Source organism: Eretmochelys imbricata, chromosome 10 (assembly GCF_965152235.1).
Source record: "Eretmochelys imbricata isolate rEreImb1 chromosome 10, rEreImb1.hap1, whole genome shotgun sequence".
In the NCBI taxonomy this organism is placed as follows: Eukaryota; Metazoa; Chordata; order Testudines; family Cheloniidae; genus Eretmochelys; species Eretmochelys imbricata.
Window position 1 is genome coordinate 30667398 of NC_135581.1, and position 27927 is coordinate 30695324.

The following is a 27927-nucleotide window of genomic DNA, read 5'->3' on the forward strand; positions in this document are numbered from 1 at the left end:
CCAGGGTGGGAGCCAGGTTCAACACTTCCTAACCTGGGGTTCTGTGTAGACGCTCAAGCCAGGGTCTGCCAACTGGAGTTCTCCTACCTGGCCTTTCCTTGCAGGGCAGCCAGACCTGTTGTGCCCTAAATACACCAACCCAGGCTAGGGCTAGTTGTAATTGACCAGGGGGCCATTCCCCCCAAGGGCCCCTGGGTGTTGACTTGGGTGTCACCCCCTCCCCGAGAAGCGAGGGCTGGGGCACAGGGAGCCCTGCCCCATGGTACCCTTCTCCCACCGCCCAGGCTAACGTCACTGGCAGCCGGGGTCGGGCGCTATATAAGCACAGCCAAGCCCCGATCTCGCCCCCACCCCAGGAGGGCGGGGCAGCCTCCCCAAGTCGGTCCCTCGCTGTGCGCTGGGCGGGTAGGTGCGGCCGTGCCCCGACTCGCCGCACGGCGGCGCTGCCGGCCCCAGCCCGCACCGTGGCTCCGCCAGCGACGCTCGTGCCCCACGTCCCCGGCCCGCGTGCTCTGTGCCGAGGCGGGGAGGCCGGAAGTGGGGGCGGGACTCGGGCGGGCGGCAGGCTGAGGGGGAGGGGGCAGCGCCGCGGCCTGGCACCCCCGGCGCGGGAGAGGAGGAGGAGGCGGCGGCGATGAAGCGAGACGTGCGCATCCTCCTGGTGGGGGAGGGTAAGAGCCGGGCCCTGGCGGCCGGGGGGGAGGGGATCCCGGGGTACGCTGGGTAAAGGAGGGCAACTGAGGGGAGTGGGAGGGGCCTCGGCTCCCCCTGCAGGGTCAGCTTGGGTAAGGGGGACAGACCCCCCACAGAGAGATCAGCCCCCCCGGGGCACGCTGGGTAATGGGGGCAGACCCCCCCCCCCACGCAGAGAGCTCAGCCCCCCCCGGGGCACGCTGGGTAATGGGGGCAGACCCCCTGCCTGCAGAGAGATCAGCCCCCCCCGGGGCACGCTGGGTAATGGGGGCAGACCCCCTGCCTGCAGAGAGCCCAGCCCCCCCCGGGGCACGCTGGGTAATGGGGGCAGACCCCCTGCCTGCAGAGAGATCAGCCCCCCCCCCGGGGCACGCTGGGTAATGGGGGCAGACCCCCTGCCTGCAGAGAGCCCAGCCCCCCCCGGGGCACGCTGGGTAATGGGGGCAGACCCCCTGCCTGCAAAGAGATCAGCCCCCCCCGGGGCACCCTGGGTAATGGGGGCAGACCCCCTGCCTGCAGAGAGATCAGCCCCCCCCCCCCCCCGGGGCACTCTGGGTAATGGGGGCAGAACTCCCTGCAGAGAGATTGGGTAATGGAGAGTGAACCCTTCCCCCCTCCCGCAGAGAGATCAAATCCCTGCAGGTCATACTGGGTGCAGGCAATCTCCTCTCCCTCCTCCTGCTTCCTGCCGGGCAGGAGGCTGGAATTGAAGAAACGGTGGACTGGCAGGGAGGAAAGAGACCCTCTCTCCTTGGACGGGGGGGAGGAATTGAGTGATTGGGCTCAGGGCTGTTCCTAGCGAGCCCTTCTGCCCCTGTACCACACTCCACACACTGATGAACACTTCCCCTGAGAGTGGGATGTGGGAGTTGTCATCCCTGTTGACCTGTTGGGGAAACTGAGGCAGAGGTAGGGGAGGGGCTCACCCAAGGTCATGCTGCTCATCAGCCACAGAGCTGGGAGTGGAGCTTGGCTCTCCTGCACCCCAGGCCTGTGTTGTAACCACTAGACCATTCTGCCTACTTTGGCCTATATCTGGAAGGAATTAGCTGATAGAAATTAACTTACCATTGCCTTGTGAATTAGGGCAGAGGAGCCCAGCCTGCCAGGAGCAGAATTTTCTGTAAAATTAGCCCCAGTTATGAAACATAGCAACATCCAAAGTCCCTCCTGTTCCCTCCATGACTGCCAGGGTGTCTGGGATGTCCCATTGACCAACCCCAAGGAGGGGGCTGCTGCTGTGCTGGTCTGCATTGCTGAATTCAGTGGGAAAACACTTACAGTGTACAAATTTGGTAACCGGAAAAGTTGGGGGACCAGATCCTGAGTTAGTGTAAACTGGCCTCATTTCATTGAAATTGGTGGTGTGACACAGACTTACACTGACTAGGGATCTGGCCCTGTTTTTGCTTTTAACAGTAACTGACACCACATACACTGGATTTTCCATTAATGCTTAGATTACTTAATATGTCCCTTCCCTATCATAAAGTGTGGCATGTTTGTGTTCAGCAGAGGTGCTTGAGCAGGGATCCCCCCACGCTTTTAAAGATGGGAGGTTGGTGGTAGAACATGCTCTGCAAGGCACATTTCTTTATGCGGTGTTGTGGAGGGTGGCTTTGGATGGAGTTGTTAGATTGCCCACCAGGACGGGGCAGGTTTTGCGCCACTGGCAGTTTGTATTTACTTTTGTCATGTGGGACAACAGCACTTAGAGCCCTGGACAGGTGCCCCCTTTTTATTGTTATACTGATCCAAAGAAAAGAAAGATCTCTAATGTGTGAAGTGGGGTGGATGGACATGACTTTAAGAACCTTACGTTCCCTGTTTGAAATGTACGTCAGTGGGGTTCCATTGGGTTTTGGCATTGCATTTCCCTTTTTTAGAAAGAGGGGCAGGGAGCAGGGGAAATAATCGCAGCACCTCAGCATTCTGCTTGTACATGTGCTCTTCACAGAGGCAGTATTAACAAGAATGGTTCTTGCTTATAGGGCTTCAGCCATGGGACCCAGTGCCAGCCGGGGAGTGGGTTAGGGAAAGGAATGGCAGAAGGATTCAATCCTTGCCCATAATCCTTGAGCCAGCGTGTTCTAGGATGTAGACTCCTACCACATAGGAGACTTAAAATGATCAAAAGTCCCTTGTTTTAAAAATATGACCTTAGGTGTGGGGAGGCAAGAGGGCTTTGAGGGCCTGGCCGGATATGAAGGCCAGGAGAAGGCTCGAGCCAAGAGATGTCTTTTAACCTTGGTTTCAGAGATGCGCCTCAGGGCTTGTCTACATGGGGGCATTCCCTGGTATAATTGTACTGGTAATACAATTGTACTGCTAGTCAGCTGTAGTTCTACCCGTCTAACTCCCCATGAGGAGACTCTTATTCCAGAAAGAGTGCTTTTCCAGTTTATTTTATGTCACTCTGAAAGTGTTGTAAATTAATCTGGAGAAAGACACTGTCTTCTTCAGAATAAGTGGGTCCACGTGGGAAGTCAGATCAGTATAACTGGATAACTCTAGGTATAACTCTAGTATAATCAGTATAACTCTAGGTCTGCTGGTAAATTCCCCATGCGGACCAGCCCCCAGAGCTGTGTGCACACAGGCATCTCAGCTGGGACGTGTGCAATTACAATGTAGACATTCCTCACTGTTCCGGCTCCATGCAGCTTTTTCCAATATGAATAACTTTATTCCTTTTTTCCACACTTAGCTCTTCAATCTTGCAAGGTGCAGCACTCTGGTTCGGTTTTTATTGTTTGTTCGGAGCTTCTTTTTAAAAAAGTGCGGCCTGTTCAGGAGGCGATTGCGTTCTAGTGGTCTAGTGGCACAAAGCTAACTATCAGGAAATCTAGGTTTGATTCCTGACTGCCCCAGCTTGCAGTGTAATGTCAGGCAAGTCCCTTGACCTTTTTGTTTCTTGGTGACCCCATTTGTAATCCCCCACCTTTGTAAAGCTCTCTCCCATCTAGTTCTTTCCATCCATATAAATTCCCCTCCTTATTAAGGAGATGAACAAGAAGTGGGACAAAGTAACAGCAATTTATAAACAGAGCAGTGAAGCCTGGCTAGGCTACAGGCAGAAGAGAAGGAAGGAGAGGATCACGCCCAGCACATGGAATGTCATAGAAACCGGACGAGCCCTGAAGAAAAAAGTTTTAGACACAAAATCCCAGAAGCTAAAGGACAAATACCACAAGAAGTATAGCAAGGCACACTGGGAAGTCAAACGCCTTGTGAGAGCGGACCAACGGCATTATATTGATAATCTGGCAACACAAGCAGAGGATGCAGCTGCTTGTGGTGAACTAGGAACTGTCTACAAAATGACACGACTTATCAGTGGTAAACGGCAGACACCAACAAACACTCTCATCAGGAACAAACAAGGATATGTACGAACAACCGAAAAAGAACAAGAAATGTGCTGGACAGAGCATTTCAAAGAATTGCTGAACAGGGAGCCACCTAAAGAGGGAGCAAACATCCAGGAGGCAGAAGATCTTGATATCAACACAGACACCCCTAACGAAGAGATCATTCAAGCCATCAAATCCTTAAAAAATGGGAAAGCTCCTGGCAAGGATAACTTGAATGCAGAATTGTTCAAGGTAAATCCTAAATTAGCATCATCTATCCTGGCCCCTCTATTTACATCAGTCTGGGAAAGGGGAAAAGTGCCATATAAGTGGACCAATGGGGTTATAGTGAAGATACCAAAGAAAGGAATTCTCAGTGATTGTAATAACTGGCATGTTATCACACTTTTATCTGTGTATTATCACGGTGAGCTCAGTTTTGAAGTCAAAACAGGAGTATGTCATGTCTGCAATCCTCTTCAACATTGCCATCAACTGGGTAATGCGGCATACAATAGAAGACATGCCAAGAGGCATTAAATGGACACCCTTCTCATTCCTTGAAGACCTGGACTTCACAGATGATGTCACTCTCTTATCACATACCCAACCCCATATATACAAGAAAAAACAACTCGACTCAACGCATTCAGTCAGTAAATTGTACTGAAAATCAACTGCAATAAGACAGGTATCATGACCGTTAATATTGCCTCACCATCACCAGTACAGATAGAGGATTATTATTTTCTCACCAGTGTAGAAACATTCACATACTTGGGCAGGACGGTGGAACAAGCCAGGACATCTGGAACAAAATCAGTAAAGCCAGGAACACCTTCAGGAGCTTAAATACAGTCTGGAAATCATCAAAATACACCACCGAAACCAAACTCAAGATTTATCAGAGCTGCGTACTTTCAACACTACTTTATAGTGCAGAATGCTGGGGAATGAGAAAGTAGGACATGTCCAAACTGTCTTCATTCCATACAGCCTGCCTCAGAAAAATCCTCTATATCTTTTGGCCCAGAACAATCTCAAACCAAGATCTATTGACACAGTGCAGCCAAGAGGATCTGAGCACCGTCATTGCCAGGAGGCATTGGAGCTGGATTGGTCATGTGCTTTGAATGGAAACTGATTCCATCACCAGAGTAGCAATAAGATGGACATCTGAAGGCAATGGCCGCCCAAAAACAACATGGCGAAGAGCTGTGGAAGCCGAGCTGAAAAACCTGGGGCACAGCTGGGGAACCATTGAAAGACTTGCTAGAAACAGTGAGGAGTAGAGAAGCTTCATCCCTGCCCTAACCGCCAGATGTGTAATAGGAATATGATGATGATGATGAAGGAACTACCTTTGTCATGCTCTCAGAACTCAAAAAATAGCTGGTGGGATTGTCCTCAAGCTTTCCAAACAGATTCCCCGTAGACTGAGCTTGAGCAGAGAAAATTGCACCCCAAAGAGCAAATGCTCTGGGAAGTTAGGAGTGTGTGAAAGCGAGGTTAGCTTCTGAACCGTTTACTGATAGGAAGCTATGGTATTTACTGGTGGGGGGCCCTGGTGGTAATGTGGCACTGATTTCCCTCTCTGCTTCACAAAACAGTTAGGACTTCAGGTTTAAGGATGGGTATGAATGTTAAAGGGAGCCTGTGACCTTCAGTGGTTGTAGGAAATTTCACCCTTTAGCCTCTGGGCTTGGAATGAATTTGCCTTCATCTCTTTGCCCCAACCTCCCACCCCTTTGCTTTGCCACCTGGACAGATTTCAGTCCCTAGTATCTGATGGCTCTGCCACCTCCATTCCCAAATGCCAGGCCTGCAAAGGTCCAGCCTGAACCTCTTGCCTTTCTTTCTCTCACAGCCCGGGTGGGGAAGACATCGCTGATTATGGCTCTGGTGGGCGAGGAGTTCCCTGAGGAGGTGAGCGAGGAGTGGTTTGCCTTTCCTGTGTTTTTAATGGGTCCTGGTCTTCCTGGGAGGGTGAATGTCTGTCTGCCTGTCTGTCATGGGCCAAAGACCAGCAGAGCCTCTAGATGTGAGACCAGCGTTAACAGGCTCATTTCTACTATCCAGGGCAGAATGATCTTGGAGCAGCAAAATCTTCATTGCCTTTCTGGGGGTGTGACTGCGTTTGAAAGGCAGGCTTCTCCACTTGGTTTTCTTACCGCAGTCCTGCTTTGGAGAGCAGCCTGCCCTTGTGCTCTAGGGTGCCTGGGCCTTTCTCTGTAGCCTGCTGCTGTTGGGCCTTTGGAATGAGCAGCCCACCTGAACAGCTGTCTGCTCTGTTCCATACATTGGCCACTAGAAGATGCTTCCCTAGTCAGCACAAAGCAGTGTCCCTGTCCCCGCCTCCACCTCCTAGCTGCAATGTGTCCTCTCTAGCAAGGCAGTTCAGGCTGCTGTCTCTGGCCCAGCTGGGAAAGTCCCTTGAAATGGTCAGTGTTCTCTGCTCTTCTGTCTACATGCAGAGATCCCTGAGCTGCAGCCATCTGTGTGAAATGCAGAGTAGCCAGCCTGCCCTCATGCACTGTAGAGCCCTTTCCAGCTCCAGGGCGTGGGCTGTTTTAGAAAGGGAAAACACAATTAGCCCAAATGGCCAGCGTCTCCCCCTGTCGTGGAACAGATGGTGTAAGTCCCTCAGCCCCTTGCTGGCCTTCAGTGACACTTGCACTGCTGCAGCTCAGTGGGATAGATCTAAATGCCTGCCCCATTTCCACAGCAAAGCCCAGCTAATCGGCTTAATGCTCTTCCCTGGCTGCTGGAAGGTCAGTGCTTCAAGTCAATGTTTGTGTAAGGTTTAAGGGGTGATGGAAGTGCTTAGGGGTTTATCTGCAGGCCAGGAAGGGGGAGGTTTGCCCTTCCATGTCCCCTCGTCTCCTGGGCAAGAGAAGGTAGAATTGCCCCGTTTGGGGCTCCCCTGGGCATTAAGTGTAATGCCATTTCAGCCTCTCCCTCCACGTTACACCACCAAAGCTGGAGATTATTTTAAGGCAGAGCCAGTGGGGTGCACAGTGCAGGCTGATAGTGAGTTGTGCCAGAACATCGACTGGCCCCTGCCCTGGAGCCACAGCAGAACTTGGGCTGAGATGCGAGCACTGGAGTAGCCCTGAGTAAGAAGTCAGGCATTACTCCTGCTAGCTGATCAACAGGCTGGGAAGTAACGCCCACTCTCCATGTCCATTCACTCCTGGGCTAGCTTCCTCCTGAGCCTCTCTGTGCTGATGGGCCCAGATCTGCCCAGGAGGGAGCGCCTCCTGGAGGAGAGCAAGGCTGATCCCGTGTCTCCCACTCCTGAGCTGTGGCTGTTTTGAGGCATATGCTGTGGCCTCAGAGGGGATAGTGCTGAGCCTCAAAAGCTCATGTAGTCCCTGACCCCTCCTCTTTTGCGTCTTTAGGGTGACAGAAGTCTTGTGTGTCTCCTCTTTGTTGTATTCAGCATAGATCTGCCTGTCTCCTCCCTCAAACCCTGCATGCTCTGCCCCTGGGGCTTGCTCCTCCTCATGCTGCCCCGCTGACTGTGTCTGTCTGTTTTGAAGGTGCCCCCTCGTGCAGAGGAGATCACAATCCCAGCCGACGTCACACCTGAGAAAGTCCCCACCCACATTGTGGACTACTCAGGTAGGGCCCCCTTCCTCCTGCACGCCATTGCACCTTCACTGCTCCACCTCTAGCTCTTCCTACTCCTTCCGTCCTCACCAAAACCCACACTGTGCACAAGCCCCTTCCCAGCTGTGCCATGCTGCCAGTTCACGTGGGCTGTCATGAAGCAGGTGGCGGCAGCCGGGTGACTCTGCCTTTTTCCCTTTCAGAATCGGAGCAAACAGAGGATGAGCTGCAGGAGGAGATCGCCAAGGTGAGTGAGGAAAGGAGGTTGGGGCAGCTGGGTTTGAGATGGCAAGTCAGGGTGTCTGATTCTTTGCCTGGGCAGCCTGTCCATCAGCTTCGCCGAGCTCTGCAATAGGCCATCTCAAGAGTAGTGTTTTGTTAACAGTTTGCGTAACCTCTTCTCTCTTCTCACTGAGCTAGCTCAAGGTCAGTGCTCTTGCTTTCTGAAGTGATTGCCCGGGCAGGGAGGGGGGTTCTCAGGAGAGGCAGAAGACGGAGCATTGCGGGCGTGGGCAAGGTGGCATGGTTTGATCATCAGAGCAACCTTCTGGTGAGCAATCTGTGATGATCCCCAGAAGAGTGGACAGGACCCAGCTGTTAGCAGGTCTTGGCAGGTCTGGCAGATTGAGTGAGGGCAGGAGGGGGAAGTCCCATTGTTATGTCTAATACAGCTGGACGTCTTTTCTAATCCTTGTTTGAGCTCAGCCTTCTGCCCTCTCCAGCCCGGAGATCCCATGGGGAAGGAACTAGGCTGGAGTGGCTGTGTGAACCTGCTCCCTCAACCCCACCAGAGCAAGGGTATATACAAGAGGCTTAAAGTGGGTTACATTAAACCCTGCCTTAAACCCTTGCGTCTTTCTGGGGTTAGGAATAAACTCTCTCCCAAAAGGGGCAATGATCTGCCCATCTGCTCATTTAAAAGCCATCTGAAGCGGGGGTCATGGTGGGATTGGAGGGGAAGGGCGGGGACCCAGGCAAAACATAACAAGTAGGTGGAAAAGCTGTTAGTGGCTCAGTGCAGTGGCTGGGAGCTATGTGGGGTATATCACATGGTGGTGGTGAGGATTAGGGGTTCTGCCCCAGGTGGGGAAGGTGCTGGTTATGGAGTCTCTCCCCAGTTCAGAGCCAACCCAGGCTAGCGGCAAGCAAGGCAGTGCCATCTGCGGCTGTTTGCTAGGCTGTGGATCAGGGTGTCACCGAAGTTCCCAGAGAGCAAGTTTCCACGCTGTAAAATCCACCCTCATTATTGGCGTTAGCTGGCCGATTTGGCAGTCTGAGCAGAGAGGGCTGGCTGAGGGGTTCGTACGGCTGCCCAGCATTGCAGCTGATCTCCTCTCCCGCCTCCTCGAAGGAGCTTTTCCCAGAGAGGAATTGAGTCCCATTATGAGGATGCGGGGGCGGGGAAGCTGCCAGGGCCACGTTCTGGGCTGGACTGTGAGTGACACCGTGTCAGGCTGCTGGGCTGTTGCCTTTCAGCAGCAGCCGGTTCACTGAAGATCAACACGTAATGAAATCGGAGCTCCGGCCTGGTGCCGAGGGTGGATTTTGGCAGCTGGAATTACAGGCAGCATCTGTTCAGTTAAGATCATCTGGCTTCTCAAGAGCTTACGAACGGCCTGCGGGGCAGCCTCTCTTGGTATGGGTGTGGCGGGGTGTGCAGGGAGGGGCAGGCGGGCGTTGGTACAAAGTCCAGGGCAGTGGTGAGCCTGCCTGGCTGTTTGTGGGAGGCCTGTCTGCTTGGTAACAGAGCTGTACCATGCCCGGGCCGGGCCCTGTCTTCTCCACACTGGGAGAGGAGCATTGTCTGTGGCACATGCTGGCCTTCGGGTAGAACAACCTCTGCCATGCCTGAGCGATGGGCATTCTGGAGTGCTACCCACGGCTCACCCTGCTGCTCTCTCTGCAGGCCAACGTGGTCTGCGTGGTGTACGATGTCACCGTGGAGGCCACAATTGAGAAGGTAATGGGCTGACTCCAGGCTTGTGTGCTTCTGACCTGCAGAGTCGTGTTTGGCCTCGCTCTGCTCTGCTGCCTCCTCCTGTCCCCAAGGGATCTGCCACAGACCATGCCCCCAACACTGCCCTGTTCCATGTTCTCCATGGAGCACTACACGCTTCTCAGATGCAAGCTGGGGCTTCCGGGGGTAATTTGATTGCTCTTGCTTCTTGCTGAAGCTGCTAGCTGGTTGTAGTCTCCAAGACATGCCACCCCAGCCCCATCTCCCCAGCTCTGTGTGCAAAGGGAATGTACTGCCAAGAGTTGGTCATTAGCCAGGCCACTTTTGCTCAGAGCCATCACTTAGCGCCTCGTCATTATCAGCCACAGGCAGTTCCTAAAGTGATTCAGGGCATGGAGTGCTGGGGATTTCTTCAGACAGGATGGGACTCCATCACATCAGACAGAGCAATTCCTGCCCACTCCAGGTGCAACCCACACTGGATCACGGCCAGCCCACCACCCCAGGAATTGGCCTCGGACCCTCTGGGCTGCAGCCTGCATCCTGTTTATTGTCACGTGCACTCTGATTATCTGTGGGTTACGTGGAGCAGATGGGCTGTGATGACGAGATTGTTGTATTGCCTCAGCCCCCCGCTGGCTTCCAATTAGTGCACACGCCACATCCCCACCTTCTCTGTCACTCACAGCAGTGGCTAGTCTGTTCTAACAGGGCTTTCTCCTGGTTGCCTTTCAGATTCGGACAAAGTGGATTCCCTTGGTGAATGGGGGAGTTGAAAAGGGTTCCAGGTACTGTACCAAACACAGCTTTTCTGGAGTCCGGTAGGGAAGAGGGCCTGCCAGTGGCACAATGGACCGGCTCTGGGTCCTGCTCCCATATAGCTCAGTGTGTTGGCTGGGCACACAAGCACTTGAGTACAGCCTGATGATTGCTGGCTGTTTGACATGGGCTTGGGAACTGGGGGATCCTGCAGGGAAAATAGCTTGGTGCTGCCTGGGAGCTTCCTGCGAACAGCAGTACACGGTATTAGGGAACGGTCGGCCAGCTCATGGGCCCCACATCTGATAGAGGTGGGGAGACTCTGGAGGCTTTTCCTCCTCTCAGGGTCTTGCTGCCACCGAGGCAAGAGGATCTGCTGGTGAGATGATTCCCGATGTAGGGGAGCAAGTGAGTTGCTGAGTCAGCGCAGGACCACAGAGGCCTAAGCTAACCGTGGGTTGCTTGGACGTAAGGTCGTCACACGTGCCCAATAGTCTGGTTAGTCCTGCTGATGTATTCATCAGCCTAGGTTGTTCTGGCTGATCCGGTGCCTGGTTCCAGCAGCTGGAGGTGGAAGAGCAGTCAGGGGGCTGGCAGTTCTGTTCCTTTGAGTGCTCTTCTGATCAGCCGCCCTAAGAGCACATGTGCAATGTGGGAGCCCAGATGGGAATTGCGTTGGCCTCTGTCTTTCCACTCCATGACACTTCATCTCTTCTCCCTCCTAGAATCCCAATCATCCTAGTGGGAAACAAGTCTGACCTACAGTCTGGGAGCTCCATGGAGATCATCCTGCCCATCATGAACCAGTTCTCTGAGATAGAGACCTGCGTGGAGGTGGGAAACCAGAGCACTGTACTTTGATTAGTGAAAGGGGGTTGTCCGTCCCTGTGAATTTCTAATGTTTATTACTAATGAGAGGCCTTGTCCCTGGTTCTATGGGCTGTCACCACAGTGAGTAGGAGGAACATTCTCCATCCTGATTTGGATCTGCCTTCTCAACACTGATCCCTGAAAGAGCCTTAGCCCAGCCCTGGTGGGATCCCAGTCTCCTGAGCCCACGGGGGAACACGACAGAATTCTCATTGGCTTCTGGGAGCATGAAATGGGCCAAGTGAAACCAACATGTAAATGGGGAATTTCCCTTTTTGGTTTGTTTCCTGGTAACTGTCACTGACTTCCGTCCATGCCTTGATCTGATACCTGCCTGGAGCTGAGACTCACACCTCTCTTGTGCCCTCAGCTCCATCTTCCGTCTGGCCCCAAGCCATGTCCACTCATGGTCCCTTTCTCTGTCGTTGCACTAGTGTTCGGCCAAGAACTTAAAGAATATCTCTGAATTGTTCTACTATGCCCAGAAAGCGGTTCTGCACCCGACAGCCCCCTTGTACGATCCAGAGGAGAAACAGGTAATCGAAGCCATCCCTGAACCCCAGTCAGCCTTGCTCTTCTCCCTCCCAGGCATCCACGCACTTCCCAGTAACCTTCCATATCCTGCCTGTACACCCTCAGTCCTCTGGCATAATTGTGAAGCCTCTTGTTCTTAACTGCTGCCTGATTCTCCTTGTGCTCTGCCAGCCGACAGGCGCCACTCCTCTCAGCAGAGTTAGAGAATTAAGTCTTCCCCCTCTCTGCTAAACTCGCTGTGTGCGCTCTGCCCTCCTCCGCAGGTGCAGTTCATGGGGTGCTAGACAGCTGTTGTAGGGAAGCTGAAGCATACCCTGGGAGTCTCTCACCCAGAAGTGCCTCTTGTACACATTGAGCCATGCTGCACTGATACAATAGATCCATCACCAGCCCCAGCAGGGGACAGAGTGATTCGGAGCCCTGAGAAGGCTTCCCCAGGGAAGAGTGTGTGGAAAGCATGGGACTGTATAGTGAGGGGTTTGATGGAGGTATCCAGACGAATGACTGGTGTGGAGAAGGGAAACCCGCCACCTCTGTCCACCTGGTTCCAATGGTACAAGAACAAAGGGATGTTCAGTGACACTGAAAGGTGGCAAATCATCTTAATGTTTAGAAAAGGCAATACTTTTTTGTGCAACATATGGCTAGCCAGTGGAACTCTCTGCCACTAGATGTCATTGAGGCCATGAGCATAGGAGGACTCTGAAAAGGACTGGACTTTTACATGGATAACAAGATCATCCACGGTTATGTTAGGGGTCACACGGAAGGGAGGCATACCTTCATAGTTCAGGGCACAAGCAGCCTCTGACTGACAGGGGTGAGGAAGAAAATTCCCATGTGGGCTGACTATTGTTCACAACTTACCCCTACCTCTGCAGCAGCTCGTACTGGCTATTGTCAGAGCCAGAGTACTGGTTTAGGTGGACCGTTGCCCTGAGCCAGTACAGGAAGCCTCGGAAGGTGGGTTTGTGGGAGGGAGCACTGAGCTGAAGACAACCTCTTTGTGTGCTTTTCACTATGACTCATTATACCCACAGCTGAGACCAACGTGTGCACGAGCACTTACACGGATTTTCAACATCTCAGACCAGGATAACAACCAGATCCTAAGTGATGATGAGCTCAACTACTTCCAGGTACAGACTCCTTGGCGCTTGGATTTCCAGGGGGTCCCTGTCCCTGGGCTGTGATATCACCATGACCACTGCTACTGTTTCACCAGCAGTATTACCTACAGCAGCTGCACACATCCCGTCCTGCCTGTTCTCTGGAAAGCCTCTCTGATTCCTACTTTCTTCTAACTCCAGGGTAAAGAGAGAGTCCCTTGCATGGCACATTGAGACCTTTTTGGACTCCTGGTCCTTGATGCCAAAGGGGAATGCCAGCAGCTAGTGTTCTGGCACACAGAGATCTGTGTATCTGATCATCTGTCTAGAGAAGGGTTTCATGCCCACGCACTGTGAGCAGGGCCAAGCAGAGCTGTGGAAGGGATTGCTCTGTGATGTGTGAAGCAGGATACCCCTAGAGAATAGCAAGGAGTTCTGCTGCATTGACTGAGGAGTAGGGACTCATGTAACAGGAATAAGGCAGAGCTGGCAATCCATGAGGTGAGTGGAGTTTGTCTCCCTGTGATTCAGTGGCAGGTTTTGCTTGGAGTCCCAGGGTGTGTATAGGTACTGGTATAGCAAGAGTCTGGCAGCTCTTGGGAAGCGGCCTTCTAGTTGGAGTAGAGAAGTGAAGTAATTAACAGGGGAGGGCTCTGGAGTGGGTTTCAATTCCTTCCCTTCCTTCTGGAGAGCTGGAAAGAGACAGGGAGGCTCTCTGCTGGCAAGGGGCTTTCCTGACCTTGCCCTTGTTTCTCTCGGAGGTAGAAGTCTTGCTTCGGGAATCCCCTGGCCCCCCAGGCCCTGGAAGACGTGAAGACAGTTGTATGGAAGAACACCACAGATGGGGTGCAGGACAATGGCCTGACGTTAAACGGTAACTGAAGCGGGCAGCTTTTGTGTTGGTGTCACTGTCTCCTTGCTCCGTTCCTGGCCACTCTCCCCTCTGGCAGCTGGGAGACAAGCGTTTTGCTGGGCAGAGAAGGACGGCAATAGATCTTCAGGAGCATGGGCCATGGTTTTGTACCCCGGCCCACACACCATAATGAAAAAGCTCATTGGGCATCTTCTTGGATGAGCTGGTGCTTGGCCTAGAGCCCCAGAGCCGCCTGATTCAAGGCCCCGCTTTCCCAGAGGAAGGAAGGCTTCTTTGGGGAACGTCCTGTTCTGACTTTGTGCTGAAGCACCTTGCTGGCTGGGCTGAGCGGAGCTTGCTGCTCCATTGCACCATAGCGCTGTCTGCATGGTGAGACCCTGCCTCTCTGCTCACAGGCTTCCTCTTCCTCAATACCCTCTTCATCCAGAGGGGGCGGCACGAGACCACCTGGACCATCCTGCGCCGCTTTGGCTATGCTGATGAGCTGGAGCTGACGGATGACTATCTCTACCCACTGTGCGTACAGGGCTCATCGTCTCTGATGCTGGGGAGGGATTGGCAGGCTGGGGATGGGGTCCCCCAGGGAGACGGCTCAGAGCCATCTCGATGAGCCTTCCTTTTCAACCACCATATTCCTTTCTGAGGAGGCTTGGGGTCTCCCTTCTGTCCTAACTGACCGTCTGCAACGATGTGTGGTCTCTGAGCAGTGAGGTTCTCCTTTACTCCCAGTGGGTCTGGCGCGGCAGGAGCTGAAATCAAACCGGATGACAGCGCACAGCACCCAGTCCAGTTCTCTCGCAAGGGCAGAGTCACGCTCAGTGCCCCTGCACTGGCCTGTCTAGGAAGTCAGGATGTGGGGCTGACAGACCACTAACCCCAGTGGCACTGTTGATTCCACTGGTGCCCACAGAGGGGAACAAATGGGACCTGGACTGTGACTTCCAAGTGAAATCACTAAGGGGATTTTGAAGTCTGTTCTCTCTCGGCAAAACTGATTGGAGCAGTAAACTGTCAGCTCAGTATTCAGCTGGATTTTGCAGCTGCCTCCTCTTCTCTGATCCCTGTCATGCCCCCAAACTAACGAAAGGGTTTGTACTGTGAGCTAGAGAATCCTATAGCCAAAGCAGCAGGGCTCGTGGGGGGTATAACAGGGCTCTCACCATTGGAAGGGGAGCTACTGTGACTTAAGCACCATTGTGACATACCAGGGTATAATTCAGGCTAGTGGGAGACTGTGTCATCCCTGCCCTGCAACTTTTGGTGCCTTACAATGTTTTGCTGAAGCAGCTCCCAACTGGGCTGCTCCCAGACAGTCTCCAGCATGCAAGCCATGCCCTGAGTGTCTGTGTATAGCTTCAGCATGCCAGCCACACGTGGGTTACACTCCGGCTCTCACCAGCCTGGGTTATACTGCAGGGTGACCCCAGCACACCCCCAGTCCCAGATTTCTCCAGGAAATGTATGTACAGCCCTCTCCTGGACAGTACACAATATTTTCAGTCCGTTATTTTTTAAAGGGTATCATATGCCAGCTGATTGATTGTCTCAAATAGTTACTCAGACACGTCAGTTTAAACACATTGGATTAGATAAAACAGTAAATCAAGTTTATTAACTACAGGTCGAGATTTAAGTGAGTACAGGTAATGAGGCATAAAAGTCAGAAATGGTTACAAGAAAAATCAAGATAAGACATTTCTTAATACCAGATTTAACAAATGATACCAGATTCAAGCAAAGTTTCTCACAACATGCCCTCTGCAGTCTTACTGACCAAACCCTGTAGGGCAGGACCCATCCCGCAGAGTCCAACGAATGCTTCCTTTGTCGCTCCAGGTGCAGGGAGAGAGAAGAAGGGTCTCTTGTGGGGGTGTTTGTCCCTCCTTTCTCTAGTTTCAGTCCGTCTCTTGAAAAACATTTCCAGCGGGGCACTAGGAGACTGTCTGTGTGGAAGGATGTTCCTCACTGGCTTTTTCTCACCTGTTGGAGCTTTGTTCGTTTTCCGTCCTGCGTGATAACTCTGTTCCCTGCTTAAATGCAAATGAAGCAGAGCACACATTCCTTTGTTGAGGACAGACCTGTTTACCAGCCTCATTTTGGGTGGGGCTGTGGGGTTTGGAACATGTGTTAAGAACTTCATACAGGGAACTCTTGTAACGTCACATAGTGTTGCTACACTTTTTTTAACAGGACAATATTGACCAGCAAACTGAGTTTTCAAATGATACCTCACAAGACATGCCTTGCACAAAAATTATTGCACTAGCGTGTAGGGTGTGAAGATGGGTGTATTCTGTCACGGCCACTCTGTCTCTTGCTGAATACTGCACGTGGAGCTTATGACAGAGCAAAATCAACACAGAAAGGGCTGCAGCAGCATTTCCCCCCGCCCCCCAACTTAGATAAGCATCCCAGGCCCAGGGAAGAATCCTGTATTCCTGTAAGTCAGGTTTCAGAGTAGCTGCTGTGTTAGTCTGTATCTGCAAAAAGAACAGGAGTACTTGTGGCACCTTAGAGACTAACAAATTTATTTGAGCATAAGCTTCCATGGGCTACAGCCCACCTCATTGTAGCCCACGAAAGCTTACGCTCAAATAAATTTGTTAGTCTCTAAGGTGTCACAAGTACTCCTGTTCTTTTTTCTGTAAATCAGGGGCACCCAAACGTAACCAGCTGAGGGCTGCATTAGCAACTTGCCCACAGACTGCGCCCAGTTGCTTTGAAATGGAGCAGATTGCAGCCAGGCCACTGGGATCAAGATGAGGCATAGTCAGCTGGGAGCTAGTCTCTTAAAACCATAGTAGGGCGCCAGGGGATGCACTCTGGCCTCGCCTGTTGTTGGTGTTTGGGAAGTTGGCTGTTTGGACTCCACTGACCCAGGTCTCCTCTGCCTGCCCATTGGAGCTGTGTGCAGGTGGTTGGCCTGTTTGACTCTGAGGGTACATGCTGCCAGTGAGAACTACTGCAACAGGCTCTGTTCAGAGGATCCAGACCATGGGCCAGATCCTCCCTTCTCGTGGAATTGTTTTGTGTTGTCCCCCCGCCATGGGCTGTTGGATGGCGTTGGGCAGCCATAGCGATTCCTGTGCTAGTCACCAGGTTTAATGAAGAGAAGTCTGAGTGGACGTCCCCAGTGGGGGAGTTAGTGTGTCCCTGAGTGCCTGGTTAACAGGTTGCACTGACTTGTTCTCTCTCCCTCCCTGCAGGTTCCGCGTGCCCCAGGGCTGCTCCACGGAGCTCAATCACTTTGGATACCAATTTCTGCAGCGGATGTTTGAGAAGCACGATAAGGTGAACTGGGCTTTGCAGGGAGTGGGGAGGCAGGTGGCTGTCAGGCTGTCCAATCCCACTGCGAGTACCCTCACAATTTCGCAGACATGCTTAGCTGACTCTGCGCTCTTGCTCACAGGGGCATCTTTGCAGTTGCTCTTCACGCAGTCCCATCTGCTTATTCTGTTGTCCTTGCATTCTCCTTCCTTGGGGGGATTGGGGTAAGGCAGCCCAGGGCTGTCCTCTTTCGCACAGAGAAAGCATCTTCGTCGCATGCATGTGACCTCTGGATACAGAGGATATTTTGCAATGCATCGTAGCTAGAAGTTAAACCAGACTCTCTGGAAACTCCAGCTGGTGCAGAGCATGGCAGCCAGCTGTCTGACCAACACAGCTTGTTGAGAGCACACAACCATAACCTATGATAGTGCCCATCCTCGAACAGTGGAAGTCTTAGTGACAAAGGGGAGGCTCCTAGGAATTGGAGACAAAGCCACCTTGGCAGCTGGCCCACAGCAGTGGAACAATTATAAATGACCACATACCAGACAGCCATCAGGGGAGAGCACAAGGCCCAAAGAAGGGAGAAGGAAGAAAGCAGTTTTTGCTCTTTTCTGGCTCTTTGAAGAGTGAGAGAAGAGCGTGCCACCTCTGTGCAACTCACTCATCTGGGGCGTGATGCTTCAGTTCCGCAGTGATGTGCGCTGCATAAATACCCAAGCCCCTGTGTGCTCTGAAGCAGGCCAAGCCTCAAATCTGCAGCACTCCAGTGTGGCGAACTGATAACTCTGTGGCAGCTTTCTTTACGTGTTTTAAAAAGGAGGGTTTTCTTGAGTTCAGCCTGAAGGCAAACAGCCCAGTCGCTCGTCTCCCCCTTTATTTGGTTATTCAATTCTGTGTTACACTGCTCCTGCATTTTCCATTCTCAGTGTGTTACTGCATCATAGAAGCTGTCTGGGGCAAAGCTGGCAGCTGAGTGATGGGCAGTTAGAGCTTTTGGCCCCTGAGAAAGTGTGGAAGGAAGTTGGGGATTGTAGGGTAAGCACATGGGCTGGGTGTTTCTGTTAAAACAATCAGCAGTGAAACAGCTGTTGACAGTGAAGTTACCATCTCTAGGCTTCAGGGTTTGCACTCTCCTGAAGAATGATGTCCGTTTCACACTGGATAGATGTCAGTTTCAGGCGGATTCAGGCTTTCTGCAGACTCAAGAAGACAACCTTGCATTGTTTACAGGTGGCTCCCGTTGTGGAGGGGCTCTCTGCAGCTCTAAGGATTAGAAATATTTTTTTCAACGAAAGCTGATCGGGAGCAAAATTCTGCAGCAGCAAGTGATTTCTTCACCCGGGTGTGCTGTTACCGAATCGCAGAGTCTATGGGGCTCTGGCTGTGCCCGGATAAATACATCACTTCAGCATAATTAGCCAGCATGTGGGCATGTATAGCTGTGCACAAGAGTGTATCCATAATGCTCTGGGTCTCCAGGTGGCTCCCGCTTCAAGCATCAACTCTCCCTTTGTGTTCCCAGGACAGAGATGGAGCCCTCTCACCTGTAGAACTACAGAGCTTCTTCAGTGTCTTCCCCTATGTGCCCTGGGGACCTGAACTCTACAACACGGTATGCACCACTGATAAAGGCCTGCTTTCACTGCATGGATTCCTCTGCCAATGGACGTAAGCGCAGTCCCTCTCCATCCCCCTTACTCCAGTTCACTTAGCACATCCCTGGCTCCGTCAGGGTTCTCTGTAACTGGCAGGGTTCTCTTTGCTTGGATCCCCCAGGCTGGTATCCTATCTGGATGTCCATCACTGCCTAGAGTACTTGGGTTACTTGGGCTACCCTGTCTTCTCTGAGCACAACTCTCAGACACAGGCAATCACAGGTACGTCATCCCTCCAGTGTCTCCAGCATTGCCTCTGCTATCCTTGGACCCTTGGTGCCCACCTTCCTAGTGCTAACACAGGGTTCTCTGCATCCCCTACTCCAGTTACCCGGGAGAAGAGAATTGACCTGGAGAAGGGTCAGACCCAGAGGAATGTGTTCCTCTGTAAAGTGATTGGCCCCAGGGGCACGGGCAAATCTGCGTTTCTGCAGGCCTTCCTCGGGAGGAACCTGGCTGTGAGTATGCATGCTTTCCTGCCCCCAAAACCCCTTATCTCTCACCTGGAAGCTTAAAAAGATGAGGCCTTCAAACTCCTTCTGTGTCGCTGTGCATATGTAAAGCAGTCCCGGGCACGTACTGACTAAGGGCTGGGAGCCCAATGTCTGGAGTATCAGTGAGGAGACCTATTAATTCATCTACTTCATCCCTCTGGCCCAGTGCAGGATTGTTCCCTACAGCACGTTCCCTCATACTTTATTCCGACTAGTTTGAATGTCCCAAACAGTGAGGCTCCCACCAGTTCTTGTGGGCAGACTGTTCCACCTGAGATCTGGTAGATCTCACTGACGGTGTTTTCCCCTGATATTCAGCCTAAGTTTTCCTTCGTTTCCTGGAGCAAAGCAGCAGGGTCCTTCCTCACACTGCTTCCCGCACTAGGAGGCCCTCTTTGCTCTGGGGTTTTGGGGGAATCGCCCGTTCCCTGGGATGAATGGATGAAGAAGCATCTAGTCTTCATAGTTGCTTACTCAATAAGTCTGTATCCTCTCTGGTTCAGAGAGCAGCTTGCTGTGAATGGCTTTGTTCATGTGCCAGAAGCACAGTGCGCTGGAGCCGCTCCCCTGTAATAGTTTTGCCTCCAGTAACAGGTTGCTGTAGCACTTGGGGACTCTTGGGACAATGTTCACAGGCACCAATCCATGGTAAACGTTCTCTCTTCCTCATGGCTGTACTGCTGTTGTCCCCTTCTTTGCAGGCACACAGGGAGTCCCCGGGAGAGCTGTCCTTCTATGCAATCAACACTGTCCAAGTCAGTGGCCAGGAAAAGTATTTAATAGTAAGTCCCATGGAGCAGGAGACTGGGGAAGCTCTCAAGGATGGACTAGCCACTTCCTCGGCCATGCGGAGAGCAGAAAGGCTTCATGGGGATCTTAGAGATGTCTCAATGGAAATGATCATGAGGAGGATGCAAGCAGCATTTAAGACCTCTCCAATATGCAACCCCTGGTCTTAAGAGTCCATTCTGAAGTATCCTCATGGTTTCCAGTGCTGTTTGCTTTGTCCTGTAGTTAAAGATTATTTTCTGCTAGGCAACCACTTTTGGGTGCTCTCTAGAGAGTGGCATATGCACCACCTACAAAGGCATGGAGAAGGTAGTGACTCATCATGGGTCATAGAGCAGGTCGCTGCAGTCCTGACTCCCAGCCCTCTGCTGTAGCAACTAGATCACAGCAGCCTTTGGGGCTTCTGCTTCAGCGGCTGCCCTGACATGCTGTTCCTGCGACAGCCTTGGGTTGGCATGACCTGTGCGTTGGTGGGAGAAGTGCCACAGTCTCCAGACGCCATGTGATCTTCTGGCTTCGTGTCTTGGCTATCTTCTCTTGGGCCACTTTCCTTTTCTTTCCTCTGCTCCAGTTGTATGAGATTGATGTGGACACGGAGTTCATGAAGGCCTCGGACGCGGCGTGCGATGTCGCCTGCTTAATGTACAACGTGAATGATCCCAAATCTTTCAACTATTGCGCCTGTATTTATAAGGTAAGCATCACGTCCTCCCCTGAGCAGCAGCCCCAGTCCCTTGGAAGGAAATCCGCATCCTAATGGGAGGGGCAGGCTGTACCATACTGAGGATTCCTGCTTGCTCTGTCCCATCTGTTAGTGCTGGCACCGTGACAGCTACCAGTTCCACCAGGGATCCTGCAGGTGAGCCCCCCTCACAACAGAACTCACTTGCTGTTCTGCAAGGTGACCTTCCCGTCACAGGGGCCACCCCTGCCACATCCCAGCTTTGGATTCTGCTGCTCCCTTTCCCCTCGATGTTTAGTGGGTGATGACCACTTCCCTTTATCTCCCTCTCGTGACCTTTGTGTCTCCTACACAGCAACACTACATGGATGGACAAATTCCCTGCATCTTCGTCGCCTCCAAGTCAGACCTGCCAGAAACAACTCAGCAGCATGGACTCTCGCCTGCTGAGTTCTGTTACAAGCATCGCCTGCCGCCACCATTCTACTTCACCTGCAACAGCCCTGGCCTGCCCAGCACCACCATCTATACCAAACTGGCCACGGCAGCTGCCTTCCCGTCAGTACTCTTTCTGAACCACTAGAGTGCACTCTTCTAGGCATATGGCCTGACCGTGGGCAGGCAGAATGCATGTGAGACTGAGGGGTGTATGTTAACACAGCCTGCAAATGTTACCAGCTCAGGCCCATGTTATGGCACTTAGATGATGGTGAACAGGATCCCTTTTAAGCCAAAAAGCACTTTAAATACATCCGTTTATTTTTATTTTATGGCTTATTGCTGTCAGATCTGAGCTCCTCACCCATTCCTAGCATGCCTGGGAGGTAAGGAAGTATTTCTGTCCTCATCTTACTGAGGCATAGCGTGGTATGCCTGAGAGCACTTTCAGGAAGTCAGTGGCAGAGCCCAGAAAAGATCCCGGATCTGCCTTAGCCATAGGATCAGCCTTCCTGTCCTTTAGTGTGAGTAGGGTCTGCAGAACGAGTCTGTAAAAACAGCACCTTCGTTCCCACTGGCCTGGGAGCAAAGTTTATTTTTAAAAACTGAAATAAGTGTGTAGCCCTGCACAGCCAACTCAGCTCTGGGGGAGAGAGCTGGATTCCATTCCAGCCCATGCACCGCCAACAGAATTGTCAACTATGGTCCCATTGCAGGATCTTTATTGTTGATGCATGAGTTGGAAAGAGCCCAGCGAGAATTTCTAGACCTAGGCGAATCGGTCTTGTATTTTTCCCCCTAAACTGATCAGATTTATACCGAGATCAGTAAAATGGAGCCCCATGAGGCCATTTGTACAGAGTTGCTTTCTGGAGTAGAAATGGGTCGCCCAGTCAAGCAGATTTAGGCTCAATATTTAGGTTTGGCAAAAGAAAGTAACTAGAAAAGTTCCTGGATAGACCACTGCCTGCAGTAAGAGCATTGTTTTAGTAGAGGGAAGCTAGAAAATGAAGCTGACCTGTCTAGTTAGGTGCAGGGAGAAAGCTCATACTGGGAGTAAATTAGATTGTTGATACTAGAAGAACAATAAGCAGATATGAGATGTTTTCGTTGGTCTCCATTCAGTAAACATTTTTTCTTTTAGCGCTGCTGCTTTTTTCTCCACAATATTAAAATTTAAATATTCCTAATATATCTAGGAAATTCAGTATAAGTAAATAACATGCATCATGGAGGCCCTGGGATTGGCTGTTCTTTGATTCAGCAGTGTATGAATAATGGATTTTTCTCTCCTTCTTGGGGATGTGCCTGGATTATATAGAATTGGATGATGCAGGCTTGCTCAGGAAGCTGACTCGCATGGGGAGGCTTGGTCCAGTTCTGCTTAACATCCTCGCAACTGCACTGTAATGCACTCCAGACAGGCAGGCTCCACCGACCTGTCCTGTGGGCAACTACTGGCCTTGATCCTCCAGGGCATGGAGTCCCCCGCTTTGAAAATATTTCAGTCTGAGAGGATCCCCCCCCCCTAAAAAAATTAAAAGGGGTTAGCAAATTACTGTACATATAGGCTTACCATATTTCAAGTTCCCAAATAGAGGCCACGGGGAAGGCGGGTACAGCAGCTGCCATGCTCAGGCCGTGAGCAACACAGGAGAAGTAAGGTAGCAATACTATACCATGCCACCCTTCGGACCAAAACAGAGGTCATGCATGGGAAAATCCCAATGTATAGTAACCCTAAATTAAGGGTTAACTGTTTAAGCATTTGGAATGAAATGCAAAGGATCTAAAGATTATTGTAATGTTTTCTGTGATGTCACAACCCCCCTACAGTTGTCTTTTGGGTTGGGACCCCCAGTTTGAGAAACGCTGTTCTAGGGCTTGCCAGTAACTGCCACGTCTCAGCAGCCCTTAGTGGGTTTGATGTATTTTGATCTCAGCGTTGAAAGGTGTAAATGCAGCTTGGCCTAGAAAGGAAGAGGTAGAACTCCTGGTTTGTACCAGTTATTTTGATGATGATGTGCTATTTATACCCTTGCTAAGAAGAAAGCATGTTGGTAAAGCCTGTTTCCATCCCACCCATTCATAACTACACTCAGAAGGGCAAAGGATGATCTGATGAGCTACCAAGGGATCAGTGCACAGATGATGGCGAGGACCAACCTTACAATGCCTCCTTTGGTCCTCCATATCCCTTCTCCTCTTTTCTCCCTAGAGACAGTGAAAGATTTCCAGATTGCAAAATTTCGAGACAATTCTCGGGTTCCCCTTTTGGAGCCAGCTATAGAGCTGGGCACATTTTTTTTCTTTAAATTTTGAATTTTCCAAATTAAGAAAAAAAAAGGGGGGGGGGGAATTGTCCTCCACACCCACCCCCGTTCTGCTGCTGCTTTACAGGTTCTCTGCTCTACTCAAGGGGTGAGGCTAGCTCCACCGTCCTCTGGGGAAGTGCTGGCCCTTTGTTGTCAGCTGCGGACTGAAAGGAGCTAGGTCTGGGGCTCTCTGTACGTGCACTTTTCGCAGGTATGGCATTGCCATGCCAGTGCAGAGCGCTTATTCCAGCACTACTGCTCTGTAAGCTGAGAGCTGGCCACAGGAATCTATCCCATGGCCAAGTGCATCCTGTCCTCTTGGGCTGACAGTTTCTCTGTGTGTGTCTGTGTGGTTGTATGACCTCGTCTGTGCAGTTCGCTGAATGGCTTCTTGTCTGTTTCTTTGCAGTCACCTGAACGACACCGACCTGGGAGCTGCTTCCTTCTGGCTCAGGGTAGCCTTGGGAGCCAGTATCACGGCTGTGGTAGGATTTGCACTTTACAAAGCACTGGCAAAGAGCAAATAAGGAAGAAGAGAACTGACCTTTCCCCCCCTTCCCTTCCCAATGCTTACCTAAGACAGACACCAGCTTCCTTCTCCTACTATAATGCACCCAGGTAGGCAGGATCAAACTGGCCCTGCCTGGACCCTCACAAGGAAATTCCTTCCTCCCCCAAACCTGATTACAGCACCAGCAAAGCAGACCCACAAACAGGATCCTCCAGACCTAATGACACCAACCAGCATGATCAAGAATGTCGTTCTCTTCACTTCTAACGTACCCATCACTAGGGGTTTGACTCTGAACGCCCCATTGCTCAACGTTACCCTCAGTCCACTCTGCTGTGGGAATGTCATGGTCTCCACTTGCCATGTCTGAGCATCTGCAGAGCCTGGAGTCCAGTCTCCCGGGAGCATTGAGGGGGTCACCTGTGTCTCTTTTAATATTGTTTTTAACACCATCTCAGACTTGAAACAAACGACGTGCCCTGGGAAAGCTGTACATATCTTTCAGACCGGGGCGGCAGCGATCACGCCTGTCCAGTCTTTTATTCCCAGGGAAGGTATCATTTTATATCATAGTGTGGTTCACGGGGACTTCCTGGAGCCCGCGGGGACTCTGCAAGCACCAGAGTTGGTGCTAACTTGTGTTTTCTCTCCTCTGGGGTGGAGATGTGCTATGAGCTCGCGGCCCTGTCCCTATAGCACAAGGTCTATCAGGAAACAATGGACAAACTGGGACTTAGGAAGCCTAGGCTACCTAAAAGAATGTATTGTAAAAGGTGCCACACAGAGGGGGATTTACCCATCGTGCTCCTTGCTGTCTAGTAGCCATCTAATGTCTCCTGGTATTTATTGGCATATCCTTGAGTTGACTGCTGGCCAAACCCTACTATGAGCAGTTGTCCTGAATACCTCCTTACCTTAGAGGCATTGTGACTCTCCAAGCTGCCGGAGTTTAGCAAAGCTACACTTCTGGAAGCATTGTGACTTACAAGGTATTCCAGGGACCCTTCTGCCCTTTCCACATGTCCAGGGATGCCATCCGGTTCAAGTTAATATTAGAAGCCTTTACAATGGTCACCAACAACTCCCTTAGATTAGTGAAAGGGAGCCTTTGAAAACCTCATCTACTACTTAAATATTCCTATACTTCACTTGGCTTTGGGCAATGGAAATTGTTTAGTTACTTTCCCTTTCTGGCTTTCCTGCACTAGCTCAAGGCTGCCATTTTGGGGTTGCAAACACTGCAGGGGTAGAGCGGTTTGGATTGGACTCTGCCTGCCTGTTTTCTGTGACTTTTACATTCAATGTCATGAAATGACTTTTTAATAGTGGGCTTTTTCAGATGTTTTTTTTAATTTCCATTTGGGTCTAACCTACCGGTGTCCCTGTAAAAGACCCTGCATTGTGACATCACTCCAGTGTCAGCCAGAGGCAGTCACTAGAAAATGATTTCCAGGTGCTCACCGCCTGCCTGCTCAGCCAAGCTTCCTAGCAGCTGGTTTTGTTGTATCTATTCCAGCCAGTCCCACCATGCACAGGTATGGGGGATTGCTGCCTGCCCGATCCGTCATCCGCTTGTCCCATGCCGCCCTTCACAAGACCGTTTCCCCCTTTCCTACCCCATCTCGCTTGGGTCACCAGTATTAATAGGCATCATGGGAGGTGTGTTAACCTGGGCAAGGATGGCGTGTTTGGCAGCGTGGTATACCGGCTGCTTAAGCAAAGGACTGATGTGCCTGAATTCGCCGTTAGAAATGTGGGGTTGGTATACTACCTGCACAGTGTCAAACCAATACTGTAATGTTCCTGTGTCAGCCACAGTCCCTGATGGAATTTGTGCCGTTGATGCGGATGCTCAGTGACGGGTATTGTGCAGCTAAGTAGCCAATGTCCGTACTGCATGGCCATGGTCTGAGCCGGGCTCTCCAGCGGCACACAATACTTTGTATACGTAGCTTTCACTGTTGAGTCTCCTAGAATTTCCTTGAACTGGAAGTTTTGCTTTCTCTGACACCCTGGCTTTTTCTGATCCAAAGTGGTTAACTGGCAGACGCAGGGGCTGCCAGCCCCTTGCTGCTCCTTCTCTGGTACAGACACCAGCTCCCATTTCATTGGCCCAGCACAAAGCCCCAGTGGGACTAGCTGAAGACCATCCCAGGAGTAAGGACCGTCTTCTCCACCAGCCAATCCAGGCCTGTCTCTGCTTTCCTCACCTCCCGTCTACATAAAGTTTCCGCTCTGTTTATGGCTTTTGCTGGAGAGCTGGAGAAAAACAAAGTGTTGATTCGGGAAATGTCGCGAGCACCTTTGGCGCACACTCAGGGCAGGCTTGTGTACAGTATCCTTGTGGGATGACCTGATGGAAGATGTACCTGTTTCCTGTATGCTTGTCTATAGTTTAAACTAGTTTCGGGCTGAAGGCAGGGCTCGTAGCAGGAGCATGTGTTTAAATCCTTTTGTGTAGGGGGTCCTCTGGTGACTGAGTACAACGTGTTCCTCCTTAACTGGCATGCTGGGGTGGGGATTGGGCTGGCTCCCCAGTCTGGGGGCAATGCATCTCAGACTTCTCAGGCTGGGCCTGCTCCAGTGGCCTTCTGAAGGAGCTCAGCAGGGCCCTCATCCTCTCTGGTTCTTGGTGGTGGGTAACATGTGTGCTTGTCAGAGTGGCTCCCGCTGCGGAGCCTGTCTCTCCGAGCTGAGGCAGAGAAGGGTGGGGTGGCGAGATTTTGAACTTGTGGCATTGGCTTTGCGGTGTGGAGCCTGTGGCTGTGGGTCTAAGTCTCCTCGCCAGGGGGTGGAGGAAGAGCACCTACCGGCTGCCAGAAGCTGACAGACACACCTGTGCTGGGTGCTGTTGCACAGATCAGTGAGTCGCCATGCTTGCATGGCTCTGCAGCACAGAGCTGACTGGCAGTGAGTGCCCTCCCTCGGGCCATGGGGCATTGGCTAAATCAAGGCAAAGGGCTCCAGAGCATTTCTGTTTTTAACCGAGCCACATTCCCCTTTTTCAGTGAACTTTGAGTGTTCACATGGTGCACAGCCTTTGCCAGAGGGCCCTCCTGTCATGCTCCAGGCTGCCCCACAACAGCAGGGAGCAGAATTCAGCTAGCAGTGCCCAGCTGTCTCTGTCCTTGGGGCTTGCTGTGGCTGAGAGGAGCTGGCTCTTTGTGAGTGTCTGTGTGAGATGCCGACAGCCCACCGGTGGCCTGGGATTGAGCTTTCTCTAGGAGTCACTCTCATGACAGCTGCCCTCCTGGTTGAAATGGAGGGCACAGTTCTGTGTCTTTTCCCCCCCTTTTTCCCTTGCCCACCTCTCATTGCTGGTGGGAGTAATGTTGATTCCATCATACAGTGGAATCTGCACAATCTTCTGGCTGAAGTATTTTTTGGGCCCCCAGAAGCCATGTTGGCTGTGCTGGGGGGGCCGGGTCCACTTCAAGTTTCCCATTTCACTGGCTGTTCCCCAGTCCTGGTTTGAGTCTGTTAAGTCTGTGGTGCCCTGCTGTCACAGCCAAGACCCAAATGTGGCATCTTCTATATGAAAAACACTGTAATGAAGTGCAGAGGCCGGAAGGCTGTCTGCTCTTGACATTGTTCCAGTGACAGTCCGGATCCTATAAAGCCATATGATTTTATCAGATAAATTCTGTAAAAAAAATACATTTTTATGCACCTTCTGGCTGCAAATTCCTTGTCTGCTTTTCTTATTGGCGGGGTGGGAGAGGGTGAGTCGTCCTATGAAGTGTTTCATGCAGATGAAACCACCTTCATCTTCTGCTTGGTGTATCAGCCAGGAGCGTACCTGGTCGTGTGTCTTGGTAGTAAGTGTCTGGGATATGGTTACATGCTGTTCCCCAGCCAAAGGGCCCTTCTTTCCTATGTTAGCAGCTTGGCAAATACTAAAGGTTATTTCAGGTGCTGGGGGAAGATCCCAGCCAGTGTTAGAGGAAAAGGCAAAGGTGGCAAATCCCATAGGTAGGAATCTCACCCATTCCTGGACACAGCCTCTCCT

The 27927-nt window shown here is 51.7% G+C and overlaps 1 protein-coding gene across 2 annotated transcripts; it reads left to right on the forward strand.

Moving 5' to 3' along the window:
• The first annotated feature begins 563 nt into the window (after positions 1-563).
• RHOT2 (ras homolog family member T2) lies at positions 564-27592 on the forward strand. Of its 2 annotated transcripts, XM_077827738.1 has the most exons (19): positions 564-671; positions 5914-5972; positions 7589-7670; positions 7862-7905; positions 9565-9618; positions 10351-10403; positions 11100-11208; positions 11679-11780; positions 12819-12917; positions 13653-13761; positions 14157-14277; positions 16968-17052; positions 18557-18702; positions 18811-18911; positions 19017-19147; positions 19885-19965; positions 20544-20666; positions 21010-21212; positions 23817-27592. In XM_077827738.1, the coding sequence occupies exons 1-19, from the start codon at positions 635-637 to the stop codon at positions 23932-23934; spliced, it is 1857 nt and encodes a 618-aa protein (XP_077683864.1). In that variant the 5' UTR covers positions 564-634; the 3' UTR covers positions 23935-27592. The 2 variants fall into 2 exon arrangements, with proteins under 2 accessions (XP_077683864.1, XP_077683865.1); XM_077827739.1 differs by lacking the exons at positions 564-671; positions 7589-7670.
• The last annotated feature ends 335 nt before the right edge of the window (positions 27593-27927 follow it).